Below are 27,403 nucleotides of genomic sequence, written 5' to 3'. Positions count from 1 at the left end.
CATCCATAACTTCTAAAATTAGTTGCACCGGTGAAGGGGTGGTGGTTTGAGACTATCCAGACTCCGCAGAGGTCTTTAAAAAAAAAAAAAAAAATCGGTTTGAAAGTCTGTGTATGGGATATTTTCAGTGCCGAAACTGAGGGTTGATGTTTTTCTTTTTTGGTCCTGAAGTGGTTGGTACCGAAGCGGTCGGCATTGAACACCATGTATCTTCGATCGTGTCAGAGCCGGAGTGGAAGTGTTGGCTGCTAATGTTGAAGATTTCTCTTTGACTTCTTTTGGTACAGAGCGGGAGGCGGGCCTTTCTAAGGAGCTTCTCAGCTCCGACCATGGCTGAAATATAGTGGCGGACCAGTGGCCTCTTTTGATGTAGTTTTGACTGTGGGTGAAGGGGTCTTTTTACTCATGTTTTGCGCTGACTGCAACTGTTGACTCTTGATGTCAAACTGTACATTAGAGTCAGAGTCTTGAATGGAGAAGGCCTCCTCCTGCTCCAACTCTTCTTGTGCATGCTCACTGCTGAAGATGTCCGGTGTATCGACTGGCGTTCAAGATGCCATTTCCATCCGACAAGCTCTCTGATGTCGGACGGTCTTTTTCGATCGAAAGGAACGGCACGCTTTGCAGGTCTGCTCATTGTTGGCGGGGGAAAGACACAAATTACACACCTGGTGGTGGTCAGTGTGTAGAAATTTGGAGTGACATTGAGGGAAAAACCTAAATGGAGTTTGTTCCATTAGAGCTGCATAGTTCAATGCCACGGGGAGGAAGTAGGCCCGAAGGGGGCCTGAGTGGGCCGCGTCCGCCCCGAAGGGCTGAAAAATCCATTCTGAGTGTAAGCTAGAACCAAAGATGAAGTATAGTAGAACACATGATCGAAAACAATTCAGATGATGACAAAAAGATGGAGAGAATATTGATTTGGACTGTATCGAGCTGAGAACTCGGAGCGAGAGAACACATGTCCCAACCAGACAGCAGAGACAAACAACCTACCAAAGGACTTGATGCCCAGGTGCCATATTACCTTGAGATGGAATCACTCAATCACGTGACTCGAAAAAGCTTCTTCGAAGAAAAAGATGTTGTACCACCCCGAACCCAACACTAGATGGTGAGCTCATGCACAGAATGTGAATCTACAGCAACACATGCCATTGAACACTATGCTGCATTCTTTGCTATGTCTTCCATTCAGAATTCATTTATGTTGTGCTAAAACACTCTACCATATGAATAGGGTTCAACTTACCAAGCCATACAGCATTTCATACAGTACGGCTCCCAGGCACCACCAGTCTACAGTTCGATCATACGGCTCCTTCTTCAGCACTTCTGGGGCGAGATACTGAGAGAGAGAGAGAGAAAGAGAAGGAGTGACTTCATAAAGCACAAATAAAGAATGAAAGGACTGTCAAATTAATTATTATTGAGTGGTAGGCATGTGTGATGTTCAGTAATTTAAAAGGCCAAAAATACTTTAGAATTACTAGTCTAACTATACCCAGCTTTTCAGAACTCCACTGGACGCAAAACTCAACCACTCAATGACCTACTGCTGCACAGTCTCCAGTTACTTCAGTGGCCTAGAGGCACAATTTGCCCACGTTCCCAGTTGTATTTTCCAAGCATGTCCACTTAGTTATAAGCTGTTTAGCTGTTTAATATTTTTAGATTTACACGAACAATAAGGGGCTGTAGTCAGGCTTTGGTACACACATGTATTTGGTATTTTGTTTTTGTGGTTTTCAAAAGCAATACCAAGAATAAGTGCCTGTGGAAACTGCTGAGGCACACACATACCTCTGGGGTTCCACAGAAGGTGCTTGTGGTTTCCTCTGGCTCCATCCCTTCCTTGCAAAGTCCAAAGTCAGTCAGGACCACGTGTCCCTTTGAGAAGAGAATTCAGAGTATAAGATCAAACCACTGAAAGACTAGGCAGAGTCCTCTTTCCCACTAACATTACAAGACTGTCTGAAATACAGTATAGATCAAAGTAAAATGAATCGATTTGTTAAACAAAATAAGCTCTGGCTTGTTTAGTATGAATAGTAGCGATACCTAGTACTTAAAGAGGAAAACATACAAAATTATTATTTGGATACCTTGTGTGTAGCAAAAATGGGTAGACAGGAAGTGAGATGGAGATGTTCTTAGTAGGTTTTTCCCGTCAGTTGGTACCTCCTAATTGGAGCCACAAATTTAATATCATGCAACCCAAAACAGGGGTTCCCAAACCTATGGTTTGCCACACAAGTTGAGTGTGCATAAAGCTGCTATGATGGCATGGCATGATGGGGCACAGATCAAGTGGTTACGAGCCATACAACTTAATAGTGTTGAAAATGGAGGCAGCATAGTCGCAATACTGTCCTCCACCCTCTGACCATAGGGTTGAGACTAAAGAAAGGCATTGAACCAAATGTTATAATACAATGCTTTGTTTTTTATACAGTTGGTGGGCATCAGGACTCATTTTTGGGACATGGAGACTTATGTTAATGAAGAGTAAGAGAGATAGGCAATAAAGTGAGAAATAAGGAAGAGGAAAATGATGAGAAAACTGACAAGAAAGAAGAGGTAACATCTGAAACAAATAAATGTAACATGTAGGGCAGTGGAATAAGGAGGCAAGCATGGTTGAAGGTGAATATTGTTGAAACATTTTCATTAACCACAGAGATGGAGCTGCAATCATGCAAGATCATGATGCATGCTCTTAGGAAGCACCCAAAATGGGCCTGAAAGCTCAGGGAATAGTAACACTGCAAGTTGACTAATTCATTGGCCCTTATTTTCCAAAGTGCCCCCAAGTATTTCTGAGTATGGAAACCGCTGGCAGCATAAATATGTGACAGTGGGCATATACTCATAAAACTGCACTCGTATGAACAATATGTTTTATAGTGTTCACTAAATAGAAACCAGTTATGAATATTGTTACCTGACACTGGTCACACTTTAGAAAGACCAGGTTGGGCATTTCCAATATGCAATTATGTATTTGATTGCATTCATAAACAGGATAACTGAACACAGCTGCAATGGTTTGAATTGTTAAATAGGTTTAGAGCTGACAAATGTATGGAACAATTGTGAAAAATAAATGTTTACACTCTAGGGGGCGCCAGTGATTATTATTATTTTTTACATAAAAATGGATACAGTATTGAAGCGTTTGAAAACCAATGGTGTAGAGGGATCATGTCAGAGTAACAGCCTGCTAAATCTGTGCTTCTGCTGCAAGTGCAGATAATGAACTGTCTACTTCTCTAAGGCACCAACATTAGCAGCACCGGACTGAAAGAGATGTCCTTAATGTCTTTAACTGCACCATGTTGTCACTTCTGATCTAAAGGAAGAAATGACTGGCAGAAACTGAAGAAGCTAAACAAATTCCCGTTTGGCAACATCTATCACCCATCCCACATCCTCAAGCTTCTTAAACTCATTTGATATCTCCTCTCTAAAAGGGTGCCTGCTCTTGTTTAGGTGTAGAAGCCTCCCTCTGACCAGGTACATCGCATGAGAAATCTATCCATTACTCATGCAAGCAGGTGGAACAGGAATATTTGTGATGCGTCGTCCTCTGTTCATAGGAGGAGTGAGAAAGCTACACACAATCTGAACAAGCATTTGCAGTATAATATGTCTCCCATTTGCTTGAGTTAGAGCTATTGGCATTGTAAATTCATAAATAGACTTTTCTTGCCAAATAAACTGGCCAACCCTGCCTCATAATCTCGTATTTTCCTGTCATATCATTCCAGTTGTCCTGCAGACAACTAAGGCACTTCCCTTTCTCTTCTTCCTCCATCTACAGCAAAACATGACAATGTTGCCATTTAGCATCCTCATTTATATCTGCCATGCTAATTCCAATAGATTACCACTTTTACCAACCCACCATCAGAGTTGGTGGCTGTCTAACACAATTTCCCAAAGGAAAGACACAAGACAGCCTCAGAGGAGAAATAAACTAGAAGGGACACCCAAACACATTGAGTGTTCAGACAGTCATAGTGTAAGAAGGATGTTAAGTTGGCCTGAATCATGGTCATAATTGTAACAAGGAGAGATTATTAAAACATGTACACTTGTCATATAAACCTTTATCCGAAATACACTTTTGGCATTAGACTGTAAAGCTCAAAACAACCCATAGAGGGCACATAACAGATGTCATTTGTAAGAAACATGGTTATGTAACCATATTGTTAACCGCTAGACGGCATAACCCCAAGAAAAAACAAGAGAAAGTAATGTAATGTAACCATATACTTATCCCCTAAGGGTGTTTTTGGGGGTAGCAGAACTACTACAATGATATTACAAACAAGATCTTTAAAACAAAACTTCTCCCAGCTGTAAAACGTTCTAGCCATGAGAGAGCTTAAGACACTAAATGGTGGGAGGGGTTATTATTTTGGGGTCTCCACTAACCTAGTTTGGGGACCCAGAGATGATGTAGACAGAGTGTTTTGAAGGTGGTCCACAGTCCTAGGACCACGACAGGCCGAGTTATGAGCAAAAGTGTTTTGTAAAGGTAACGGGTGAGTTTTGGGGTTATAGTATGCTAACTGCAATGCTCACAACAGCCCCTAAAGGACACCACAATAAAAACAGCGTTTGGAAGAAACATGGTCATGTTACCATAGTCAGCCCTTAGAAAGCATAGCCACATGAAAAAACAATGGGAGAAAGTAACCCAACATAACCATATACGTAGCCCCTAGACGGGATAGTACATTACACATTTTCAAGGCTAGTAGGCATATTGCAATGATATTTCAAACAAGGCCCATAAAGCAACTTCTCCCAGCTCTAAAACAAAAGTTCCAATCATGAGAGACCTTAAAAAGACAATGAATGGTGGAAGGGGTTATTATTTTGGAGTACCCACTAACAGTGTGGGGACCCGGAGAGGACGTAGACAGAAAAAGTACATTGTGGTTAAGGTTTTGAATGTGGTCCCATTATCCTAGGACCACCACAGGCTGAATTATAGGAAAAACTGTTTTGCAAAAGTAATGCCCTGCAAAGCATTAGGGGGCAAGTTTCAATGCCACAAATATTTTAGTATATTGATAGGACTGTAATGCTTCGAACAGCCCCGAGAAGACACCGTAATGAAAATAGCATTTGTAATAAACATTGTTGTAGGAAACTGCCTGGTGTGTGGTGGGTACCTATGGAACTTACACCTTATACCAGGTCCAGGTATCCCCTCATAGTGAAATGTAGGCAGTCTCTAGAAGCCAGGCTCTCTAGAGGTAGCTGTAGGCAGAGCAGCCAAGGCTGAACTAGGAGACATGCAAAGCTTATCCAATACCACTGTAGTCACACAGCACTTACACACATGAAAGAAAACACTCAGTTGTACAAAAATAAAGGTACTTGATTTTTGGAACAAATCAACACAAACTACTAGAAAGGTAACCCACCCTTAGGAGGTAATACACTAAATATATACACTACTAATCAGAAACAGGCATACAAAAGGTTAGAAAACAGTGCAAATAGCAATAACCAATAGCAATAACCCTTGAGGGAGCACAAACCATATACTAAAAACATGGAATGCAGATAAGGTACCCCCATCTAGCTAAGTAAAATGTGTAGAGGGGCGCTGAGAGTACTAGAAAACCACACAGGTAAGTAGCAGTACACCTCAGTGACCAGGAATGCAGGAGTAAAACACTGGGTTTTCCCCAAACCACCTAAATGGAGGAAAAGAAAAAGAAGACACCCAGACAAGACTGCAATAAAACCAGCAGTGGATTCCTGAAGAAAGAAGACCTGTGGTGAGGGGGGACCAAGTCCAAGAGACACAGTGGAGTCCAGGAGGAGTAGGAGCTACTACCCACCCAGCTGTGGAGGCAGGAGTTGGTCGACGGTGATGAAGAACAGGTCAGCACTGCAGCCCTGGAGCCGAAGAGGAGTTCCTCATGGATGCAGATGAAGTCCCACGCTGGAAGGAAGATTGCAGATGGGTGTTGGTGCAGAAATTACACCAACAAGCCTTGGCAAAGGCAAAGTTGCAGTTAGTGGAAAAGAGGTGCTACCAAGGAACAGCAAGGCCCTGGAGGACTTAACCCAGGAGGGGGAGTCACAGGAGACCCTCAGCATCACAGAGTTCTCAGGAGCAGAGGCAGCACCCACAGGAGTCCCACTGGACGGGGACACAGGAGTTGCAGAAGAAGCCCACGCAGCACTACAAAATAGGATCCCACACCACAGAAGACCCATGCAGGAGGCTGTGCTTTGCAGGATGGAGTGCTGGGGGCTGGAGCTACACGTCGCCTGACGATCACTTGAAGGAGATGCAAACAAGCCTTGGCAGCTGAAAGATATATGGTGCAGGGGGGTCCTGTCCTGTGTGGGAAGGCACAGGCTTACCTCCACCAAAGTTGGATAGCTGGCAGAGAAGACCAAGAGGACTACTCCAGACCACCACCCATGATGCAGGATCCACACAGTTCAAGATGAGGGGAGAGCCACGCAGCCGGTCGTCACTTGTTGTAGGTGCCTGCGGTTGCAGGGAAGTGACTGCTTCACTCCAAGGGAGATTCCTTCTTCTTGTACAGGCTGAAGAGTTGCAGTCTTCGGAAGGTGCGCCGCCGTGGAAATGTTGCAAAGCTGGCAGGAGACATGGAAACAAAGTTGCAGAAGAGTCTTCTTCATTGTAGTATCGTCTGTTCCTGGAGGGTCCAGTTGCGGTTCCAGTGGCCAGAAGTCGAAGTGGAGGTTGCAGAGGAGTCCTGCTGTAATCTTGCAAGCCGAATCTGAGGCCCCACCCAAGGCAGAGACCCTAAATAGCCCTGAAAGTGGGGGGTGGGGGGGTGGGGGGTAGTTGGTCACCTAACCAAGTAAGCACCCATCAGGAGGGGGCTCTGACGTCACCTGCCTGGCCTGACCACTCAGATGCTCCCAGAGTTCCCTGCCATCCTTGGAAACAAGATGACAGAACTCAGGAACTCCCTAGAGGAGCTCTCGGCACCACCCCTGGGTTGGTGACAGACAGGGGAGTGGTCACTCCCCTTTCCATTGTCCAGTTTTGCACTGGAGCGGTACTGGGGGTCCCTGAGCCGGTGTGGACTGGTTTATGCACAAGGGCTCCAAATGTGCTCTTCAAAGCAAACCAGTGGCTTGGGGAGGCTACCCTCTCCCAAGCCAGTCACACCTATTTTCAAACAGAGAGGGTGTTACCTCCGGCTCCCAAAGGAAATCCTTTGGTCTGCCTTCCTGGGCCTGATCAGATCAAGCAGCAGGAGGGCAGAAACCTGTCTGGGGGGTGGCAGCAGCTGGGCTGCCTGGAAAGCCATGTAAGACTGGTGGTAGCAATGCTGGGGGTCCTCTAAGAAGTCCCCAGGGTGCATGGAATCATACTTCCAATACTTGCAACAGTATTGGGGTATGATTCCGACATGTTTGATATCAAACATGCCCAGGTTCGGAGTTAACATTATGTAGCTGGACATAGGTAGTGACCGTTGTCCAGTACATGTGTAAAATGGCATCCCTGCACTCACAAAGTCCAGGAAAATGGATCTGGAGTTTGTGGGGGCTCCTCTGCTAGTGCACGGGTGCACTCGCACACAGGTACCTGCACCCTGCCCTGTAGGCTGAGAGGGCCTACCATACAGGTGACTTATTGCAACCTGGTGTAGTGACCTGTAGTGAAAATGGGTGCAAGCATTCCGACGCGAGACCCGCCACCTCCGCACCCAACCCATCCCTCGTCGACAGTGGAACAAGATCCCCGAAGAGCAACTTTTCTCCCCACTCGCCGCCAACCAACCCACCCTCACCAACGACCCCAACGACGCAGCCCTCAACCTCACAAACTGGATCTCCAACTGCGCAGACATCCTTGCTCCCCTCAAACGCACGCATCGACAGACCAACACCAAAAAACCTCTCTGGTTCTCTGACACCCTCAAAGAATCAAAGAAAACTTGTCGCGCCCTTGAGAAAGCTTGGCGCAAGGACCGCACCGCTGACAACATGACCGCCCTCAAGAACGCTACCCGCGAACACCACCACCTGATCCGCGCTGCCAAAAGGAACTTTTTCACCGACAGACTGGACAAAAACAGACACAACAGCAGAGAACTCTTCAGCATCGTCAAGGAGTTCTCCAACCCCAGCGCCAACGCCAACGCCGTCACGCCCTCACAGGATCTGTGCTAATCCCTCGCCACTTTCTTCCATCGCAAGATTAGCGACCTCCACGACAGCTTCGGACACCAGACCCAACCATACACCACCGAACCGGCATCCACGGCCATCACCCTCAACAACTGGTCCCACATCAACACGGAAGAAACCAAATCCATCATGAACTCTATCCACTCCGGCGCCCCTTCGGACCCCTGCCCGCACTTCATCTTTAACAAAGCTGACGACATCATCGCCCCGCACCTCCAGACCGTCATCAACTCTTCTTTTTCTTCTGCTACCTTCCCCGAATGCTGGAAACACGCCGAAGTCAACGCCTTACTAAAGAAACCTACGGCTGACCCGAGCGACCTAAAAAACTTCTGCCTTTCCCAGCCAAAGTAATAGAGAAGACCGTCAACAAACAGCTGACCACCTTCCTGGAAGACAACGACCTGCTCGACCCCTCACAAACCGGATTCCGAACCAACCACAGCACTGAAACCGCCCTCATCTCAGTCACTGACGACATCAGAACCCTGATGGACAACGGTGAAACAGTCGCCCTCATTCTGCTCGACCTCTCGGCTGCCTTTGACACCGTCTGTCACCACACCCTAATCACCCGCCTCCGCTCCACCGGGATCCAAGGCCAGGCCCTGGACTGGATCGCCTCCTTCCTCTCAAACCGTTCCCAAAGAGTTTACCTCCCTCCGTTTCGCTCAGAACCCACCAAGATCATCTGCAGTGTACCCCAAGGCTCATCACTCAGCCCGACACTCTTCAATGTCTACATGAGCCCCCTCGCCAACATCGTACGCAAGCACGACATCATCATCACCTCCTACGCCGACGACACCCAACTTATACTCTCCCTCACCAAGGACCCCGCCAGCGCCAATACCAACCTACAAGAGGGTATGAAGGACGTCGCAGATTGGATGAGGCTCAGCCGCCTAAAGCTGAACTCTGAAAAAACGGAAGTCCTCATCCTCGGCAACACCCCGTCCGCCTGGGACGACTCCTGGTGGCCCACGGCCCTCGGCACCGCACCGACCCCCACAGACCACGCCCGCAACCTCGGCTTCATCTTGGACCCTCTTCTCACCATGACCAAGCAAGTCAACGCCGTGTCCTCCGCCTGCTTCCTCACCCTCCGCATGCTCCGCAAGATCTTCCGCTGGATCCCCGCCGACACCAGAAAAACCGTGACCCACGCCCTCGTCACGAGCCGCCTGGACTACGGCAACACCCTCTACGCCGGGACCACAGCCAAACTCAAAAATCGCCTGCAACGCATTCAAAACGCACCGGCCCGCCTCATCCTCGACATACCCCGCAGCAGCCACATCTCCGCACACCTGAGACACCTACATTGGCTCCCTGTCAGCAAAAGGATCACCTTCTGACTTCTCACCCACGCACACAATGCCCTCTACGACAAGGGACCGGAATACCTCAACAGACGCCTCAGCTTCTACGTCCCCACCCGCCTCCTCCGCTCCTCTGGCCTCGCACTCGCTGCTGTCCCTCGCATCCGCTGCTCCACGGCGGGTGGGAGATCTTTCTCCTTCCTGGCGGCCAAGACCTGGAACTCCCTCCCCACCAGCCTCAGGACCACCCAGGACCACTCCGCTTTCCGGAGACTCCTAAAGACCTGGCTGTTCGAACAGCGATAACCCCCCCTTTTTCCACTAGCGCCTTGAGACCCGCACGGGTGAGTAGCGCGCTTTATAAATGTTAATGATTTGATTTGATTTGATTTCACGCAGACTGTAATGGCAGGCCTGCAGAATCCTTTGTATGGGCTCCCTGCGGATGGCAGAATAACTGCTGCAGCCCATGAGGATCCCCTGGAACCCCAGTGCCCTGGGTAACTAGGTACCATATACTAGGAACTTACATGGGAGGACAAGTATGCCAATTTTGGGAAGAAAAAAATACAATTTAGGAGGAGAGAGCAAAACTACTGGGGTCCTGGTTAGCAGGATCCCAGTAGACACAGTCAAACATACTGACAACAGGCAGAAAATGGGGGTAACCATGCCAAGAAAGTGTTGACAATGGTCATGTAACTATATAGTTATCCCTTAGAGGGCATAACCACACAAAAAGAAAATGACTGAAAGTAATGCACTGTAACCATATATTTCACCTCTAGAGGGTGTACTGCATCACACATTTTCCGGGGTAGCAGGCCTATAGCACGGATATTACAAACAAGGCCCTTAAAACACAAGCTGTTCCCAGATGTAATTCAAATATTCCAGCCATGAGAGCTTAAAAAGACACAGACTGGTGGGAGGGGTTATTACTTGGGGGCCCAGAGATGATGTAGAAAGAAAGATCACGTTGTCAAACATTTCGGTAGAGGTCCCAATGTCCTAGGGCCACGACAGGCTGAGATTTGAGCAAACATGTTTTGTAAAAGTAAGGCTCTGCAAAGCATTATGGGGAGAGTTTTCAGAGTGCAATGAATAGTGTAGTATTGTCTCACGCTGTTGTGCCTGTTGGCACAGTGAGCACCATGGCCGCCAAGCATCACGAAGAGTAGACAAAAAAAAAAAACATAGTTCGCCCACGCTGAAGTATATTGGCAATCATGCAATAATCCATGTAACAGGGGCAGTCCGGAAGGTGTGACTAAAACAGCCTCAAGAAGAGACAAAAGTAGAGCATTTACCAATGACATCAAGTTATTTTTGAAAGGCAAGCCCAGGAACGAATAAAAGTGATGGGTGTGACATGGGCATGGTTTAAAGTCCACAATACTTACAACAGATCAAATCGCTATGCACTCAACCTAAAAATAGGACAGCATATATAGGACTAGTGCCACACAGTTCCAATGCAAGCGATCCACACAAGCATGTCATGAAGACAACAGCTTGCGCCTTGGGGGAGTGGTGAAAAAAGGATACTGTTAAAATAAATACCCATTCCAATAGAGTAGCAGAAATATATCAAAAGGTTGCACTTGCACATCATGTGATAACCAATGTTCTTGTGCGCCATACAGTGCAGAAGTATTACACACAAGCAACTAGAACACTGCCCTTTGAAAGGTTTAGGAGTTAAAAGTGATGGCGTCCATCTAATAATTGTGGGCGAAAAGTGACAGCACCCTGCAGGGATGCATCTAGTTCTAGACCTGTGGCACCTACCTTTTGAAACTGGCTATCACTCGACTTGCAATCCTTACTCCCCCATTTGAACACACTAAACTGGAGAGCAAATGATCTGCCGTAGTTCTCAATTAAAAAATATTCATTTTATCATACATTTACAGGAGAGGTGCAAGATACAATTTCTTTGGTTCTTTTTGAAGCTTAAATTCTTTTTTTTGGGGGTTCCTTCATATAAATGTTTTTGCTTTCCTTTGGAAGAAAGGTCGCAAGTCCAAGCACGGTGCAATGAAAAAACAGCATTGGCAAAGGCAATAGTTCTCGCTTATGTAAGAGCTATTGGCTCTGTTATACACCATTGTGGCTGCTGTTCAGCATGGCTAAAAGTTAGTAACGGGAGGGAGACTGGATTAGAGTGGAGAGTTGTAAGGTAGAGTGTTGTAGAGAAGAGTGTTCTGGAGTGGTGAAGAGAGTTGTGGAGTGCCAGTGTGGTGTGCAGTGTCACCATGTTGTGGAGTATTGAGGAGGGAGTAGAGTATTGTAGAGTCGAAGGAGAGAGTAGAGGAGAGTGTCAGAGTTGAGTGGTGAAGTGTGTCAGAGTGGAATAGAGTGTGGTAGAGTGGAGTGCCATAGATTGTCGTGGAGTGGTGTAGAGCAGAGTGAAGTGGTGCAGAGGGTGTTGGGTAGAGTGGAATAGAGTGTTGTAGAGCAGAGTGGACTACAGTGGAGTAGATTGTAAGGGCACAGTTTCAGAGTGGTGTAGTGGAATGGCAGAGTTAAGTCGAGTGTTGTGGAGTAGCAGTGTAGTGGAGCAATGTGCAGTAGTGTGTTGTAGAATAGAGTGGAGTAAAGTGGGTTAGAGGGAGTTGTGTAATAGTGCCATAGAGTGGCTTAGAGTAGAGTGTCTGAGTGGAGTAGAGTGTCAGAGTGGAGTAGAGTTTAATTGAGGTGAGTGTCAGGAGTGAGGTGTCACAGACAGGAGTGTTGTGGCGTGGCCTAGAGTGAAATGGAATAAAGTACAGTGGTGCAGAGTAGATTGGCATACACTGCAGTGGTGTGGAGGGCATTAGTTTTGAGTAAAGTAGTGTAGGGTGAATTGGCGTAGAGTGCAGTGACAGTAGAGTGGCAGAGCAGGGCAGAGTAAAGTGGAGTGGTGATGCACAGACTGCAGTGGTATAAAGTGCAATGACGTTGAGTGCAGTAGTGTACAGGATATTGTTTCAGACTAGAGTATAGTGTCGTAAGATAGAGTGCAGAGGTATAGAGCGCAGGAATACATAGAAGGTTAGAGTGGCATAGAGTAGGGTGATGCAGCATGCAGTGGCCTAAAGTGCAGTGGCACAGAGCTCAGTGGTGTAGAGTGGAGTGGATTAGAGAGCAGTGGTGCTGAGAACTGTAGAGTTCAGTGACAGAGGGTGTAGTCTTGCAGACTTGAGTGTCAGAGTGCTGTGTCAAAGCACAGTGGTGTAGAAAGCATTTGAATAGGGTGCTGCAGAGCGGAGTGCTGTTGAGAGCAGCGGCGTACAGTACAGTGGCTTACAGTGCAGTGAGAGCACAAAGTGTAGCGTGCAGTGGCATAGAATGAATTGGTGCAGATCAGTTGCCGTAAAGTGCACTGGTTTAAAGTGGCGTACAGTTTACTGGTGTAGAGTGCTGTGAAGTAGAGTAGAATGGTGCAGAGTAGAGTGTCTTAGAGAGGTGTACAGTGCAGTGACAGAGAGTGTAGTGCAGTGGTGGAGAGCTAGGTGTCAGACAGGAGTGTGGCAATGCATTGGTGTAGAGCACAGTGGAGTGGTGCGGAGTAAAGTGGCAGAGTACAGTGGTGCAGAATAGAGTAGCATAGAGTGCAGTGGTGTAGAGTGGAGTAGCATGGAGTGGTATAGAGTGGAGTAGCATGGAATGGCATGAGTGGAGTGGTGTGGAGTAGCATGGAGAGATGAGGCACAGAGTGATGCAGAGTAAAGAGTAAAGTAGCGTAGAGTACAGTGGTGCAGAGAAGAATGCAGTGGTATAGAGTGCAGTAGCAAAGAGTAGATTGTTTCAGAGTAGGCTGAAATACCATACAGTGGAGTGATGCAGGGTACAGTGGAGTGTCAGTAGTGGTGTAGAGTGCACTGGCACAGACTGGAGTGGTGCAGAGTAGAAAGCAGAAACCTAGACTAGAGTGGTTTGGAGTGTAGTGGTAGAGTGTCATGGTGCACAGGAATGTAGAGGGCTTTGGCATAGAGGAGAGAGGTACAAAGTAGAGTAGAGAGGAGGTGTTCTAGAGTGCAGTGGCACAGAGCAGAGTGCAGCTTTTCTCAGTTGTGTTTGAGTGCAATGGTGTACTGCAGTGGTGTAGATGGCACTGGCATAGAGTGTCGTGGTGGAGAGTAAAATAGGTAGAGTACAGTGGTGTAGAATAGGGTGGTGTAGAGTTCAGTGATGCAGAATGCAATTGTATAGAGTGCAGTTGCATAGTGTGAGAAGCACAGTGCAGTGGAACAGAGTGCAATGGAGCTGAGTAGAATAGAGTGGTGTAGAGTTCAGTAACAATGCAGTGGCACAGGATAGCTTGCAGGGGCGTAGGGCGGAATGTTGCCGAGTGGAATAGAGAGGCGTAGAGTGCAGTGGCACACAGTAGATTACTTCAGAGTAGAGTGACGTGGTGTAGAGAGGAGCAATGCTTTGTAGAGTGGTGTGGAGAGCAGTAGAATGGCACAGAGTAGAGTGCAGTAGCAAAGGTGCACTGGTCCAGAGTAGCACAAACCTCAGTGGCAGAGTGCAGTGTTGCAGATTAGAGTTGAGTGGAGTAGTGCAGGGTAGAGGGTTGTGACGCAGAGTGGAGAGATGCAGGGTAATGTGTTGTGGCAGAGTGGCGTACAGTAGACTGGTGCAGAGCACAGCGGCGTAGAGTTTAGAGGCAGAGAATGCAGAGTACATTGTCAGAGTTCAGTGGTGTATAGCAGAGTGGTGCAGAGTGCCCTGGCATAAAGGAGAGTGACGTCGACAGCAGTGGCATAGAGTATGGTGGGGAAAATTAGAACAGAGGCATAGAGTACAGTGTCAAAGTACAATGCTGTAGAGTGCAGAGGCTTAAAGTGTTGCAGAGTATAGTGGCATATAGTACAGTGTTGGAGAGTAGACTGGTGTAGAGTGCACTGGCACAAAGTGCAGTGTTTACAGTAGAGTGGCATAGAGTAGGGTGGTACTTAGTGGAGTGGTGCAGTGTAGAATTCAGTGGCGTAGAGTGCAGTGATGCAGAGATTAGAGTAGCATAGAGTGGACTAGCAGAGAGTACTGGTGTTGAGTGGTCTGGTACAGGATAGAGTGCACTGGGGTAGAGTGGAGTGGCATGGAGTGCAGTACTTCAAAGTAGAGTGGCGTGGAGTGGCACAGAGTGTTGTAGAGTATAGTGGTGGAGACTGGAGTGGCAAAGAGTGCAACGTAGCTCAGAAAAGAGTGTGGTACAGTGCACTGGCATAGAATCGAGTGTTTCAGAGTAAAGAGGTACAGAGTGCAGTGGCATGGTGTTGAGTAAAGTGCAGTGGCGCAATGTGGAGTGGCACAAAGTGGCACAGTTTGGAGTGGTGCAGAGTATTGGCAATGGTGTGGAGCAGAGTACAGATGAGCAGGGTAATGTGGAGTAGGCCTGGTGAGGTAGCGTACAACACTTAGACAACACATCTTCAATTGAAATGAACATCACATTTTGCACAGGCATACAGTTTTGCTGATAAAGGAATACAGTGCACACACAATAACATGTGGCAATGTCATCATCTAATGTATTAATTCGTTTTGAACATACTTTTTTCCATCACAATTCCGAAATACCAGTAATACACACAGTAGCCAGCATGATTGTCACATAAATCATCTCACAGTGATGCCAGAGAAAGAAAAATAAACACAAAGCTTGATATTTGACCTCTCCCTCTAAATGCACACCAAATGTGCCAAGGTAAAAACAAGATTTAAAGGCCTCTTCACAGAAATCCAGTACTGGCGGAAGAATACAGTAAATATGATTTAGGCAACAGGAGAGACAAACTCAATCTGGACAGCAAATAGAAAGCAAGCAAATGGGAGTTAAAAACCACAAGCCAAGGGTAAGTAATGGGTGGAAGGCATTCCCAGGGAAGCTTTCCAAAACTCCCAAAGATGTCTTTAGCAAACCAGACAATGGCACTGTCTGGTAGGTTTCACCCTAAAAACATGCCATGCAGTGTCTCTTCATACCTTTAGAACAGTATACCAAACAAACCCAAACCTCGTCCTTACCATATCCATATCTCTTCCAGCTAACCAACCCCAGCTGCAGATGTGTGAAATGCTGCAATATTATCGCTGCCACCCAAGCCCTGAAAGTTGAACCAGACACCCTTCCTTCATCTGATGCTTGCCACTTTCACCTGATTCAGGAAGCCTATGCAAATTATCCACTAAATCCACTTCCTGAATAGCATGTAGCAAAAGTACTCATTTTTACAACCTAAAATTTCACCTAGAAGGATTGCGATTTTGTAACACTGCAGAAAGAATAGATAATCAAACCAGCATAACATGTTATATATTGTAGTAGAAGCATTCATTAAAATGTTCTCAAGACTCCAAGATATTTACACATGTAGGACAACTTTGAATAAAGACTTAAGGTTGTTACTTAGCCAGCAGAGCAATTAGCAGGCCTGAGATCAATTGACGTAACGTAACAGTAAAACGCAGTCAACGCCCTCAATTTCTTGCCACCCTAACCAAACCAGAAACAACCATAGTTCTGCCCTAATGACAGCCTCGTGTACATACCTGGCAGTCCAGGAGGATATTTTCCGGCTTTAGGTCCCTGTGAAATATGAGAAAGATTTTAGATGCCATAGAACAAATCTTCGTAAAAAAAAACAAAAAAAACGTTTAATCTTTGGGCTACATATTTCGCCAGATAAGGGGTTGGTGCCAGTCCTCTGTTACCTAGGTTTGACATAGGTACTATCTAATTTTGCTGTTCTAAAAGCCAGTGAAAAATCTTGTGTTGTGTACCTGTGTCAACCTAATGTCAAACTTGAGCCTAGACAAAAACCGACATGCTATGTACTGTTGTGAGGTTATTTTAGCGCTTATCTAGGCACATATATTTTAGCTTTGGTCTGAGGCCTGTACCGTCTCACCTAGCCACTTGCGATTTTATTCCTCCTATTATTTTTGAAAGGCTTCATTTTAGTGGCAATGTTTTACTATTTTAAATCAGCTGCCCTTCCATGGTTATTCTTTTCTTCGCACAACATTTCATCTTGTGGTAACTCCAAAGCTGTACATGATAATTTACCGGGTATTGCCACTCCAGTGAGTATAATGTCTACCCTACACTGAATGATGTGTTATCATGTCAGGGCAGTTCTCAGAACAACCAGATGTTTTATTATAAAACATGCTAGCCCCACCAATTTAGAGGGGACAGTCCAGCCAGCTTGTCATCTGATGTGGCATGTCGTAACAGTTTCTGCTGAAACTTCATGCTTTCTCTTTGTCTACATGGGAGGACTCCCACCAGACTTACAGACCTGTTCGCTACCTCTGAAAAAGGTATGGGGATTGGGCTTCCTTACCAGGATTAGAAGGGGGCTGATTAGGGCTACTACTGCTATTGCTCTCATGTACAAACTTAGTACTGTAGATAGGGATATTAGAAATGCTACAGTGACAATATGGTGGGACTTTTCCTGTGTTTCACTTTCCTGGTCATTGATGTAATAGTGAGGTGTTTCATTATCTTCATAAACGCAATTCATGCCTTTTTACGTAGAACGCAGTTGCTTCAATAAAACTGCTGAACCAAGATTCTTCTTCTGTTTGTCTTTGTATGTATGAGACTTGTATGACAGAGAAAGAGGTATGACCTGTTCTACCACAACTTCCCTGAGGAGACTGAGTGCCATGCGATAGGCTGCCACAAACCACCTTAGCCTTTGGTACTGGTGAGGTCCTGCTAGCTAGCTGGAAGGATTAGGCTGGCAGCTGTCACATGGTGTGGGATATGACTCAGTCTCTCATACTCGGTTGTGCTTCCACCCAAAACCCGACAGTGTTGTTACTCTAACAGGAGTCTTTGACACTAGTACCACAAAATGTAACCACCTTGAGACCCCAATCCTACTACTCAAGTACAAGGGGTATTCTAGACAACTGCCATAATTCACGATTCACAACTATCATAGGATTTTACCAGTATTGGGGGATAAGAGCACTTCAGCCACATTCACACGCCCGCGCTAAAGATATCCGCCACCAACAACCGAGAAGTGTAATTATCACCATGATGATTACCATTATAGCCTTTAATAGCACAAACATTTCAACACTTTCAGCACACTACTAGAATTAAATAGCACTTTCTTGGAAGCCTCAGTGAAGTATGATCACCAGTGAGATATGTGGTTGCATGCCACTATCCTCAACAGGTGCATGGTTAAATAAGAAAAATAAAATAGGCCTATAACACTGTTAACGCAGTCATTTTATAGGCACCTTCAGCACACATGTATGTGCCTAGAAAACTATGCCTTTTTTCCTTTTTATTTGCTCATTCCGGTTGCATCGGCAAAAAAAAAAAAAAAAAAGGAAAAATCTAAAAACTTGTTTTTTTGTTTTTTTTGAAGTGCGGATTGAAGGAAAGCAACATGGACGGTGGGTTGAGGGGTAGCTCCAGACAGTGGGAGGGATGGAAGCAACACAGATGGCAGGTGTAGGGAGTAAAAGCAAAAGGCGACCAAGAAAGACAGATGCAGGGAAGCAATGTGGAGGGTAGAGGATGGAAGATGTGGGAGAAAGCAACATGGAGCAGGCAGGGGAGAAGCACACAGGGAAAAAGCAATAGGGGTGAGATGAATGCAACATGAATTGAGACGGAGTGCTGGGGGAAAGAAGCATACGAGTGAGCCAGCACTCCATGAGAGTGCATGTGCTTACCAGCTTAACCAAAAAGGAAAGAAATAGTGCTTGGATTGTATAGTCTATGGAAGCACAGAAGCCTGCTAATGAAACATGGTAAGGAAACAAAGCTTGATGGTAAGGAGACTATGCTTGACGAAGGGACCAGCAAGTTACTCATCTTCAGTAACACTTTCTGGCGGATACTCTTTCTAACCACAGATTCCTCACCTTTAGATAATTCCCACACTGGTTCTGGAAGATTTAAAATGGCATTACTCTCACAAGACAGTAGGTGCCATTGAGCGGCTCTCTGCAAACCTTATTCCGCCCCGGAATGGATGAAAGGTACTGCATACATAAGCATCATCCTTCAATGTTGTTGTCAGTTTCTTTCTAGACTGTCTGCTCCTTTGGAGGTGGACTCAAGAATAATAAGTGATGTTATTGTGCAGATTTCTCAATTGGGATCCTTTATAGATTGAATGGGAGACTGTCCTGCAGAATGGCAGATGGAATGGCAGTGAGGAATCTGTAGTTAGAGTATCCACCTGCAAGTGTGTTACCGAAGGCAAGTAACTTCTGATGAATAATTCTCACAACAGATTTCTCACCTTTAGAATAAATACCAAAAACACTGCCCCATCACCATGGTAGTAGAGCAGTGGAACAGCTCAGATCAAAAAGTCCTGCATAACCAAATGAACAAACTGCCCTTTCCAGGGGACCTGGCTGTTAAGTCAGTAGCACTTCATTAATGTTTACTAACACCCATGCTGCAGCCAGTCAGATGTCAAGTACAGGAGCATGTGCCAGTGCAGTGGTAGAGGCTTTGGTCCTAGTAGAATGGGCACTCAACCACTCCATAACCTGCATCCCGGCCATTGCATAGCACATCTTGATGTACAGGACTATTCTTGACAAAGTCACTTTCTGCACTGCCTTAACGTTCTTTGCCCCAGAGAGCCTCACACAAGTTGACTGTCCATCCGATAGTCTTGGGTGCCACTGATGCAAAAAACAAAATCTCTTTTCGTGCCCAGCAGCTGGAGTCTCTCCTCTTCTTTTTAGGGGTGTGGCAGGGCAAAGACGACTGGAAAAGTGATGGCTTGTTCAACATAAAAAAGCAGTGCCAACTTTAGGTGAAAAGGCTGCCTTGGTCTGCAGTACCACTCTGTCTACCAAAAAGGTGGCATAGAAAGGCTACACCCAAAAAAGTTTGGCGGTCACTTGTGAGGAGCTGGGGTCACTGCAACCAGAAACAGCCTTCAGTCAGTAGACGTAGTGGACAACTGTACCAGAGTTCAAATGGTATGCACTTGAGGCATGTGAGGACCAAGGTAAGACCCTACTGTGGCATCAAGGAGTTAGAGGGGAAAAATGGGTTAAATCTTTTAGAAACTGAATCACAAAGGGTGATTTGAACAAGGATGATTCAGGTCTACACAGCCTTCTCCTCTCACTTCTTCATCCTCCACATGCTTAGCTATTTAAATGGCTACGCCAAAGCTCAAGATGCACAATCTCGCAGGCCCTCATCTTTAGCGGACTGGACTATGACAACGCTGTCTAAACAGGGATGGCAAATTACCTCCTCTGACAACTACAGATTATACAGACCGGTGCAGCCAGACTCGTCCTTGATCTCCCTAGATTAACCCACATTACCCCTACCTCAGGGAATTCCAATGGCTCACTGTACAGAAAAGATGCCAGTTTAAGCTCCTGACTCTCACATGCAAGGCCCTATACAACCGTGTACTTGCCTATTTGAACCACCACCCGAACTTCCAGCAACCGACCAGCCACCTCCGCTCTGCTTCTCTTTCTCTAACCCTCACTCCCTGTATCCGAGCTAGCAGATGGAGAGGTCGCTCCTTCTCCTACCTAGCAGTGAAGGCATGGAATGAGCTACCCTTTCATCTCCAGACCACCCCATATTCAGAGCTCAAAAGTCCTTGAAGACCTGGCTATTTGGCTAATCAACTGGACCCTGCCAGTGCCTAGATACCCTCATCTGTGACCAGGACATCTCTATAAATCTACTGATAGACTGATTGAAGGGTCTCTAGTCCAGTAAACATAGAATGGATGAAAGATGCTGTAAATTACCTTTAATGGTACACACAGCAAGCCCTTGCTGGACCAGGGACAAAACAAACAACTATGCATCAGACAGCCTGGCCTGTAATAAGTCGGTAATTTGGGACCACGCACAGGGTACAAAACTGTCCCGGCAGCTGCCACTGATACATTTCAGAGAGGGGTGCAGGTCAACAACAATGACTCTCCAACTTCGGGAGCAAAATTGCAGTCAATTGCTGCCATCTCAGTCTCCACAAATGAACTGCTGTGACAGGGGGAGAGCATCCGGAAGTAACAGCCTGATCAAAGAACAGATGCGCATGCCAACAAGTTCTGGGTACCTCACTCTCCTGGACGAATCTGGAGCCACTAGAACAAAGCTGGGCCCAGTTGTTCCTCATCTTCAAAATTCGAGGCAGCACAGAGCGACAAAGGAATACAGCAGCCCCATGCTCAATTCTATCGGGAATGAGAGTTCTCGTCAGTGAGGGGAAGATTCAGCTAGGGTTCTTCCCATTGGAAGATGCTCTGTGCCACCTCAGCATGTCACTACCATCCATGATCTGCCCGTTGATGCCAGCTGAGTTTGTCCATCTTGGTGTTCCAAGAGAAACATAGAAAGTAGGGAAAATCAAGATGAAGATCGAGGAGGATGGTTTGTTGGGGAATGAGAATTTCACTAGGAAAAAGGGAGAGGTAGCGAAGGATATGAGTAGATGGTGAGTTGGTGGAAATGAGTACACATGGAAGGGAAGAAGAGACAGGTACCTAAGTGAGAAATAAGTGAGAGTAGAATCGGACAGAAAGAGTTACTGTTGTTCTATGTCAAACTAATCACTGAAAAAGGATGATCAAGGAAAGCTAATAGTTGAAAAGCCATTCCAATAATATTTTAACAAACAGGTATATTTGACAGCTGTACTGTCAAATCCCAAATGCAAATAATGAGATCAGAATGGGTCATTCACCTGTATATGATATTCAGACTGTGCAGGTAACCAATAGCACATGCCACCTCTGCTGCATAGAAACGGGCACGGGGTTCCAAGAAGGTTCGTTCTCGCTGTAAGTGGAAGAACAGCTACAGCACAAACAAATGATACACTAAGTTAAGGATTATCTACATGAACAGGATCTTAATTATAATATACAATAATATTGTGTATGACTAGTGACATATGCCAAAGGAGTGCAAAAATGGCACAGCTTTTATGCATGGGGTATTTATGAAAACATATATATATATATATATATATACATATATATATATATATATATATATATATATATATATATATATATATATAGCATATTGCTCATTTTACTGAACAGTCCCAGTGAAGGCTTCAGCTATATGATAACACAGACAGTTTTAAATGGCCAGCTCTTATACTAGATTAACAGTTCAAGGGTTGAAGAATCTGTCGGCACTTGAATGAGGGCACTGCTAGAAGCCACACAGGTTATGTATAGTACTAATGGGTGTGTGGCACATTAAAATGTCAGTGATACAATAGAACTGCTAAGTGGTGAAATGTCCAGACATTCACTGGCAGAGCAATGGAGGATCTATGTTCTGCAAAAGTAAATGAATTGAAGCCAAGGATGTAGCTCTGCTGAAGCAGCTGAGGCGAGGTCAGTTTTTTTAAATAAAATCTCAAGTACATTGTTACCACATAACAAAGCATATTGTCTGTCTAGGTTGTCACCTCTCCTCCATTGATGTAATCTAAGACAAAGTAGAGCTTCTCTGGAGTCTGGAAGGAGTACCGCAACCTGACCAAAAAGGGGTGCTTGAAGTTCTTGAGAAGCACGTTCCGCTCTGCCATAATATGGATTTGCTGAAAAGGTAAAAAATAAATCATGCTTTTACATTCCACTTGTTTTAAGTATGTTCACTCCAGTATTTTAGAAAAAAATATCACTCCATAAAATGCCATGACTACATAGTCTACCACTTGCCCATGCACTCCAGTAGTTATTCAATGATCAACAAAACACAAAGGTACACTGTGAATACACATCACCATCTCCGTCTTCAGGCAGACCTACTTCTTTTTAAAAAAAATAACATATATCTAACCCTGCTCTTCCAGCTTAGAAGGAATTGTCATTCTCCATTCTTAACAACACTACCAGTCATTCAATGAAGCTGGTTTTTAAATCACAAGAGACTGATTGATTAGCTTCTGAAATTCAAATTTACATTTTCAAACGTATGGTTTGCCAACTACAGCAAATTATAAATCACAGACAGAATTGTTTTCTGTAGTCAACTGTGCTATTTTGTTAGGGATTTTTTGTAATGTACATATCTACGGGTGATTGGTAGGACCTGCAAAGGAATGCTGTATATTGAAACTGGTACCAACTGCTTCCAGTTCGGGAGTGGGGTATATTATGTGGGGGTCGATATAGAAAATGGGATACTCTTAAAATACTAAGAATCAATGGCCAGAATGGCCGATTTTACTCCTCATCACAAATAGTGGTCAGGCTGGAATGAATTGCATTCAATGGATTCTGTATGAGGCCCAAATTGGCTGGCTTACAAGTTGCCATAAGGTTGGTGGTTAGGACTGAGGTGCAGTCAAAGAGTTCTATTTGCACTTCCAAGAATAGTTAAGCTTTGTGTGCTGCAGCAATAGACGGCGGTGCTCCTTTAGTGCTTGTCTTGGTTAGAATGAATACGATGTGTCTTCAGAGGGTTCAGGATTGAAAAGCAGGACAGTTTGGTGGTAACTACACAGAGATTGCCAACATTCTTAGTGTTCTTTGGCACTGGTGCTGCAGTTCTGGATTTATGTGCAGTGTGTGATTAAGTACTTGTACACCAGAGGTTACGAGGGATTGTATATACTTGGACTGCCTCTACAGTAAGTCTCCACAACAGTAGACCTTTCAGTTGACTGTGTCAATAAGGATTTAATGTACGACAGGACCTAGATTACAAACTATTTACAACCTGATTTTTTTAAGAAGTGGGTGCACAATTGTTAGAATGCCTTCAATCCGAAGTTGAAAGCATACTAAAGGAGAAGCTTTTCAGGTCCTGTTTTTGTGAAGGGGTCTTCAATTTTTTTTAAATTTTTTTTTGCTTTGAGCCCCACTAAGCAAAATATTTTGAAGTTGGGCGCCCCTCCAAAAATATTTATGGCAATCATTTGGGGAGTTGGAGGGAGAGGGATGGTTGCAGGGGGGCAGGGATCATGAGATCATTTCAGGAGTGCCTTTCTGTTGCACGTAATCCACACTAAATGCAGGACTTCTAAAAAAGCAACAGCAGCAAACAAGGACAGAACTGATTAAAAACATTACTCCCCATAAGTGGGGAGCTGTGGGCCCCAATGCACTTCACCAGTTGCATGGCTGTAGACTTGAGAAACAGGCTTTTTCCTATTTTTTTTCACTCATCCCCAACATGTCTGACAATCACTTCTATCTCAAAACAAGCCTGGTCTCTCTCTGAAAAAAAAGAAGAGTTACTGCATGCTGCCCTCTTTTTTTGTGCCAGGGGCCCAATCTGCACTAATGCTAACAAGGAAAAGGAGACCCAATGTCCGCTTTTTATTGTAAAACCTTCATAATTGTGTTGCAATGGGCTTCTAGGTAAAAGTGTCACTGCACCTGTTTCACTAATGATACCTATTGCCTTGCTGTGGCCTCTGTCCTTTGCTAACATGGGCTCCCACCTCACACCATCCTTCTCCATTTCGTCTCTCATCATCCCTCTAATTTCTCTGATGAGCAAATCAAGTTGAATCCTCTGCATAATTTTTCTTCTCCCTTGGGCCGTTGTTCCAAGGCTCAAAGAAACACTGGCACAGGAAGAATGCCAGAGCCTTTCAATGCAGCTACATCACCAATGATACCTAGAGCTGTGTGAAGCAGGCTTTCTACTCTGCCCACTTAACAGGGCCATTACTTCTAGGCCAGAAGCCCAAAGCAGGCTTTCTGCCACTTTGTGTTAAAATAAAGAAATAGCTTATTTAGCACCCCCTCCTGTTCCTTGGGCACAGCATTGTGCGCAACAATGGTGACCTGGACCCTAATGCTAACAAGGAAAATGCACCCAATTTTCTTTTCCCATAGTAAAACCGCCCTAACTGGGGTCCAGAGTTCACTCACGGGTGGGGGTTAGTGTGGAGGTGGGGGTGGGTATGGGGTTCGGGGCGCAGCTTCTGTATTCTAAAGCAAATAGAGACCTAAAGATGAAACATGCCTTCTCACTAAGGTGTCCGCTACCTGAAAGAAATGGAACTGCCTGCAATAGGTAATCAGCAAATGTAAACGCTACTTTGGAGCCAGGGTAGATTTAATTATTGGAGTCACTCAGCTTCATGGTGACAAATATTCATTCTTTATGGACTGCACCCTTTTAATGGACACCGAAAATATTTAAGCTAAATAGACTGAATGCTTATCACTAAAATGTGTATTTTAAAGCATTTATTTTATCTTTAAAATTATTTTCCAGCAGCATGTTTCATATAGGGGGATACAATTTTAAAATAACGATATTCACAGTGCTTCCTGTCACAGACTGGGACCTTGTAGCTCTATAAAGAAGTCACTATTCTGCTCTGCACCAATCAGGACTTAATTGTGTGACTATTTAGCAGGGCCACTGGAATTATACGATTGTGCGACTGCAGCAATTTTCTATCTGCTGCATTTGCCACATAATCCATCATCTGCCACATACGGGAAACACCCGGAACAACGACTCCGAAACCACAAAGTCGTGGAAAATGAAAGTGAAACAATGCTTTCGTTTTCCATGACTTCCTGGTTTTCGTACCTTAACCACGCATGTCTGAACCACGTACATGCGTGGTTAAGGCACAGAAGAAAGGAGTTGGAGTTGACGCGGTGAAGGAGGAGTTAAGTTGGGCTGGGACTTTTTTTTTGGGGGTGGTGGGGTGGGGTGGTGGGCTCGGGGTGATTAGGATTGGGGGGAGGGAGGTCCAGGGTTTAGGTTTTAGGGGCGGGGTGGGGACTCTGGGTATTTTTAGTTTTTGGGGTGGGGTGTGGGGGGAGGGGCGATTAGGGTTTAGGGGGATAAAGGGTCAAGGTTTAGGTTTTAGGGGTGGGTTGGGGGGTTGGGGTGCTTAGGTTTTCGGGGCAGGGTGGGGACTCTGGGTATTTTTAGTTTTTGGGGTGGGGTGTGGGGGGAGGGGCGATTAGGGTTCAGGGGGATAGGGGGTCAAGGTTTAGGTTTTAGGGGTGGGTTGGGGTGCTTAGGTTTTAGGGGCAGGGTGGGGACTCAGTATTTTTTGTTTTTGGGGGTGGGGGGCTTGGTGTGATTAGGGTTTAGGCGTGGGGTCACGGTTTAAGTTTAAGGGGTGGGTTGGGGGTTGCGGTGGTTTAGGTTTTAGGGGAGGGGGGTTGGGGTAATTTTGGGGGTGGGTGTTGGGATAGTTGTGGGGAGGGGGGGTCGCGTTAATTTTTGGGGGTGGGGGGCTGTAAGGAAATGCCTCCTTGGCATGGTTACCCCCCCGACTTTTTGCCTTTGCTGATGCTATGTTTTGAATTGAAAGTGTGCTGAGGCCTGCTAACCAGGCCCCAGCACCAGTGTTCTTTCCCTAACCTGTACTTTTGATTCCACAATTGGCACACCCTGGCACCCAGATAAGTCCCTTGTAACTGGTACCCCTGGTACCAAGGGCCCTGATGCCAGGGAAGGTCTCTAAGGGCTGCAGCATGTCTTATGCCACCCTAGAGACCCCTCACTCAGCACAGACACACTGCTTACCAGCTTGTGTGTGCTAGTGAGAACAAAATGAGTAAGTCGACATGGCACTCCCCTCAGGGTGCCATGCCAGCCTCTCACTGCCTATGCAGTATAGGTAAGACACCCCTCTAGCAGGCCTTACAGCCCTAAGGCAGGGTGCACTATACCATAGGTGAGGGCACCAGTGCATGAGCACTGTGCCCCTACAGTGTCTAAGCCAAACCTTAGACATTGTAAGTGCAGGGTAGCCATAAGAGTATATGGTCTGGGAGTCTGTTTTACACGAACTCCACAGCACCCTAATGGCTACACTGAAAACTGGGAAGTTTGGTATCAAACTTCTCAGCAAAATAAATGCACACTGATGCCAGTGTACATTTTATTGTAAAATACACCCCAGAGGGCACCTTAGAGGTGCCCCCTGAAACCTAACCGACTATCTGTGTAGGCTGACTGGTTCCAGCAGCCTGCCACACTAGAGACATGTTGCTGGCCCCATGGGGAGAGTGCCTTTGTCACTCTGAGGCCAGTAACAAAGCCTGCACTGGGTGGAGATGCTAACACCTCCCACAGGCAGGAGCTGTAACACCTGGCGGTGAGCCTCAAAGGCTCACCCCTTTGTCACAGCACTGCAGGACACTCCAGCTTAGTGGAGTTGCCCGCCCCCCTCCGGCCACGGCCCCCACTTTTGGCGGCAAGGCTGGAGGAAACAAAGAAAACAACAAGGAGGAGTCACTGGCCAGTCAGGACAGCCCCTAAGGTGTCCTGAGCTGAAGTGACTCTAACTTTTAGAAATCCTCCATCTTGCAGATGGAGGATTCCCCCAATAGGATTAGGGATGCGACCCCCTCCCCTTGGGAGGAGGCACAAAGAGGGTGTACTCACCCTCAGGGCTAGTAGCCATTGGCTACTAACCCCCCAGACCTAAACACGCCCTTAAATTTAGTATTTAAGGGCTCCCCTGAACCTAAGAATTTAGATTCCTGCAACTAACAAGAAGAAGGACTGCTGAGCTGACAAACCCCTGCAGAGGAAGAACAGAAGACACCAACTGCCTTGGCCCCAGACTTACCGGCCTGTCTCCTGCCTTCCAAAGAAACCTGCTCCAGCGACGCTTTCCAAGGGACCAGCGACCTCTGAATCCTCTGAGGACTGCCCTGCTTCGAAAAAAAGACAAGAAACTCCCGAGGACAGCGGCACTGCTCCAAAAGAACTGCAACTTTGTTACAAGGAGCAGATTTAAAGACCCCTGCAACTCCCCGCAAGAAGCGTGAGACTTGCAACACTGCACCCGGCGACCCCGACTCGACTGGTGGAGAACAAACAACTCAGGGAGGACCCTCCGGCGACTCTACGACTGTGAGTAATTGTAATTGTAATCGTAATTGTAATC

At 46.0% G+C, this 27,403-nt stretch overlaps 1 protein-coding gene across 4 annotated transcripts in view; it reads right to left on the bottom strand.

Moving 5' to 3' along the window:
* The window catches only part of SGK2 (serum/glucocorticoid regulated kinase 2), a 402,530-nt gene that overhangs the window by 59,488 nt on the left and 315,639 nt on the right, over positions 1–27,403 (bottom strand). For all 4 annotated transcript variants that reach the window (XM_069243755.1, XM_069243753.1, XM_069243752.1 and 1 more), the window contains 5 exons: positions 21,986–22,117; positions 21,245–21,357; positions 16,074–16,110; positions 1,804–1,890; positions 1,253–1,348 (listed from right to left, as the gene is read on the bottom strand). In XM_069243755.1, coding sequence (XP_069099856.1) covers positions 1,253–1,348; positions 1,804–1,890; positions 16,074–16,110; positions 21,245–21,357; positions 21,986–22,117 — 465 coding nt within the window. The remainder of the gene's footprint in view (positions 1–1,252; positions 1,349–1,803; positions 1,891–16,073; positions 16,111–21,244; positions 21,358–21,985; positions 22,118–27,403) is intronic.

This window comes from Pleurodeles waltl, chromosome 7 (genome assembly GCF_031143425.1).
Source record: "Pleurodeles waltl isolate 20211129_DDA chromosome 7, aPleWal1.hap1.20221129, whole genome shotgun sequence".
Classification (NCBI taxonomy): domain Eukaryota; kingdom Metazoa; phylum Chordata; class Amphibia; order Caudata; family Salamandridae; genus Pleurodeles; species Pleurodeles waltl.
This window is presented reverse-complemented; position numbering and strand designations above follow the sequence as displayed.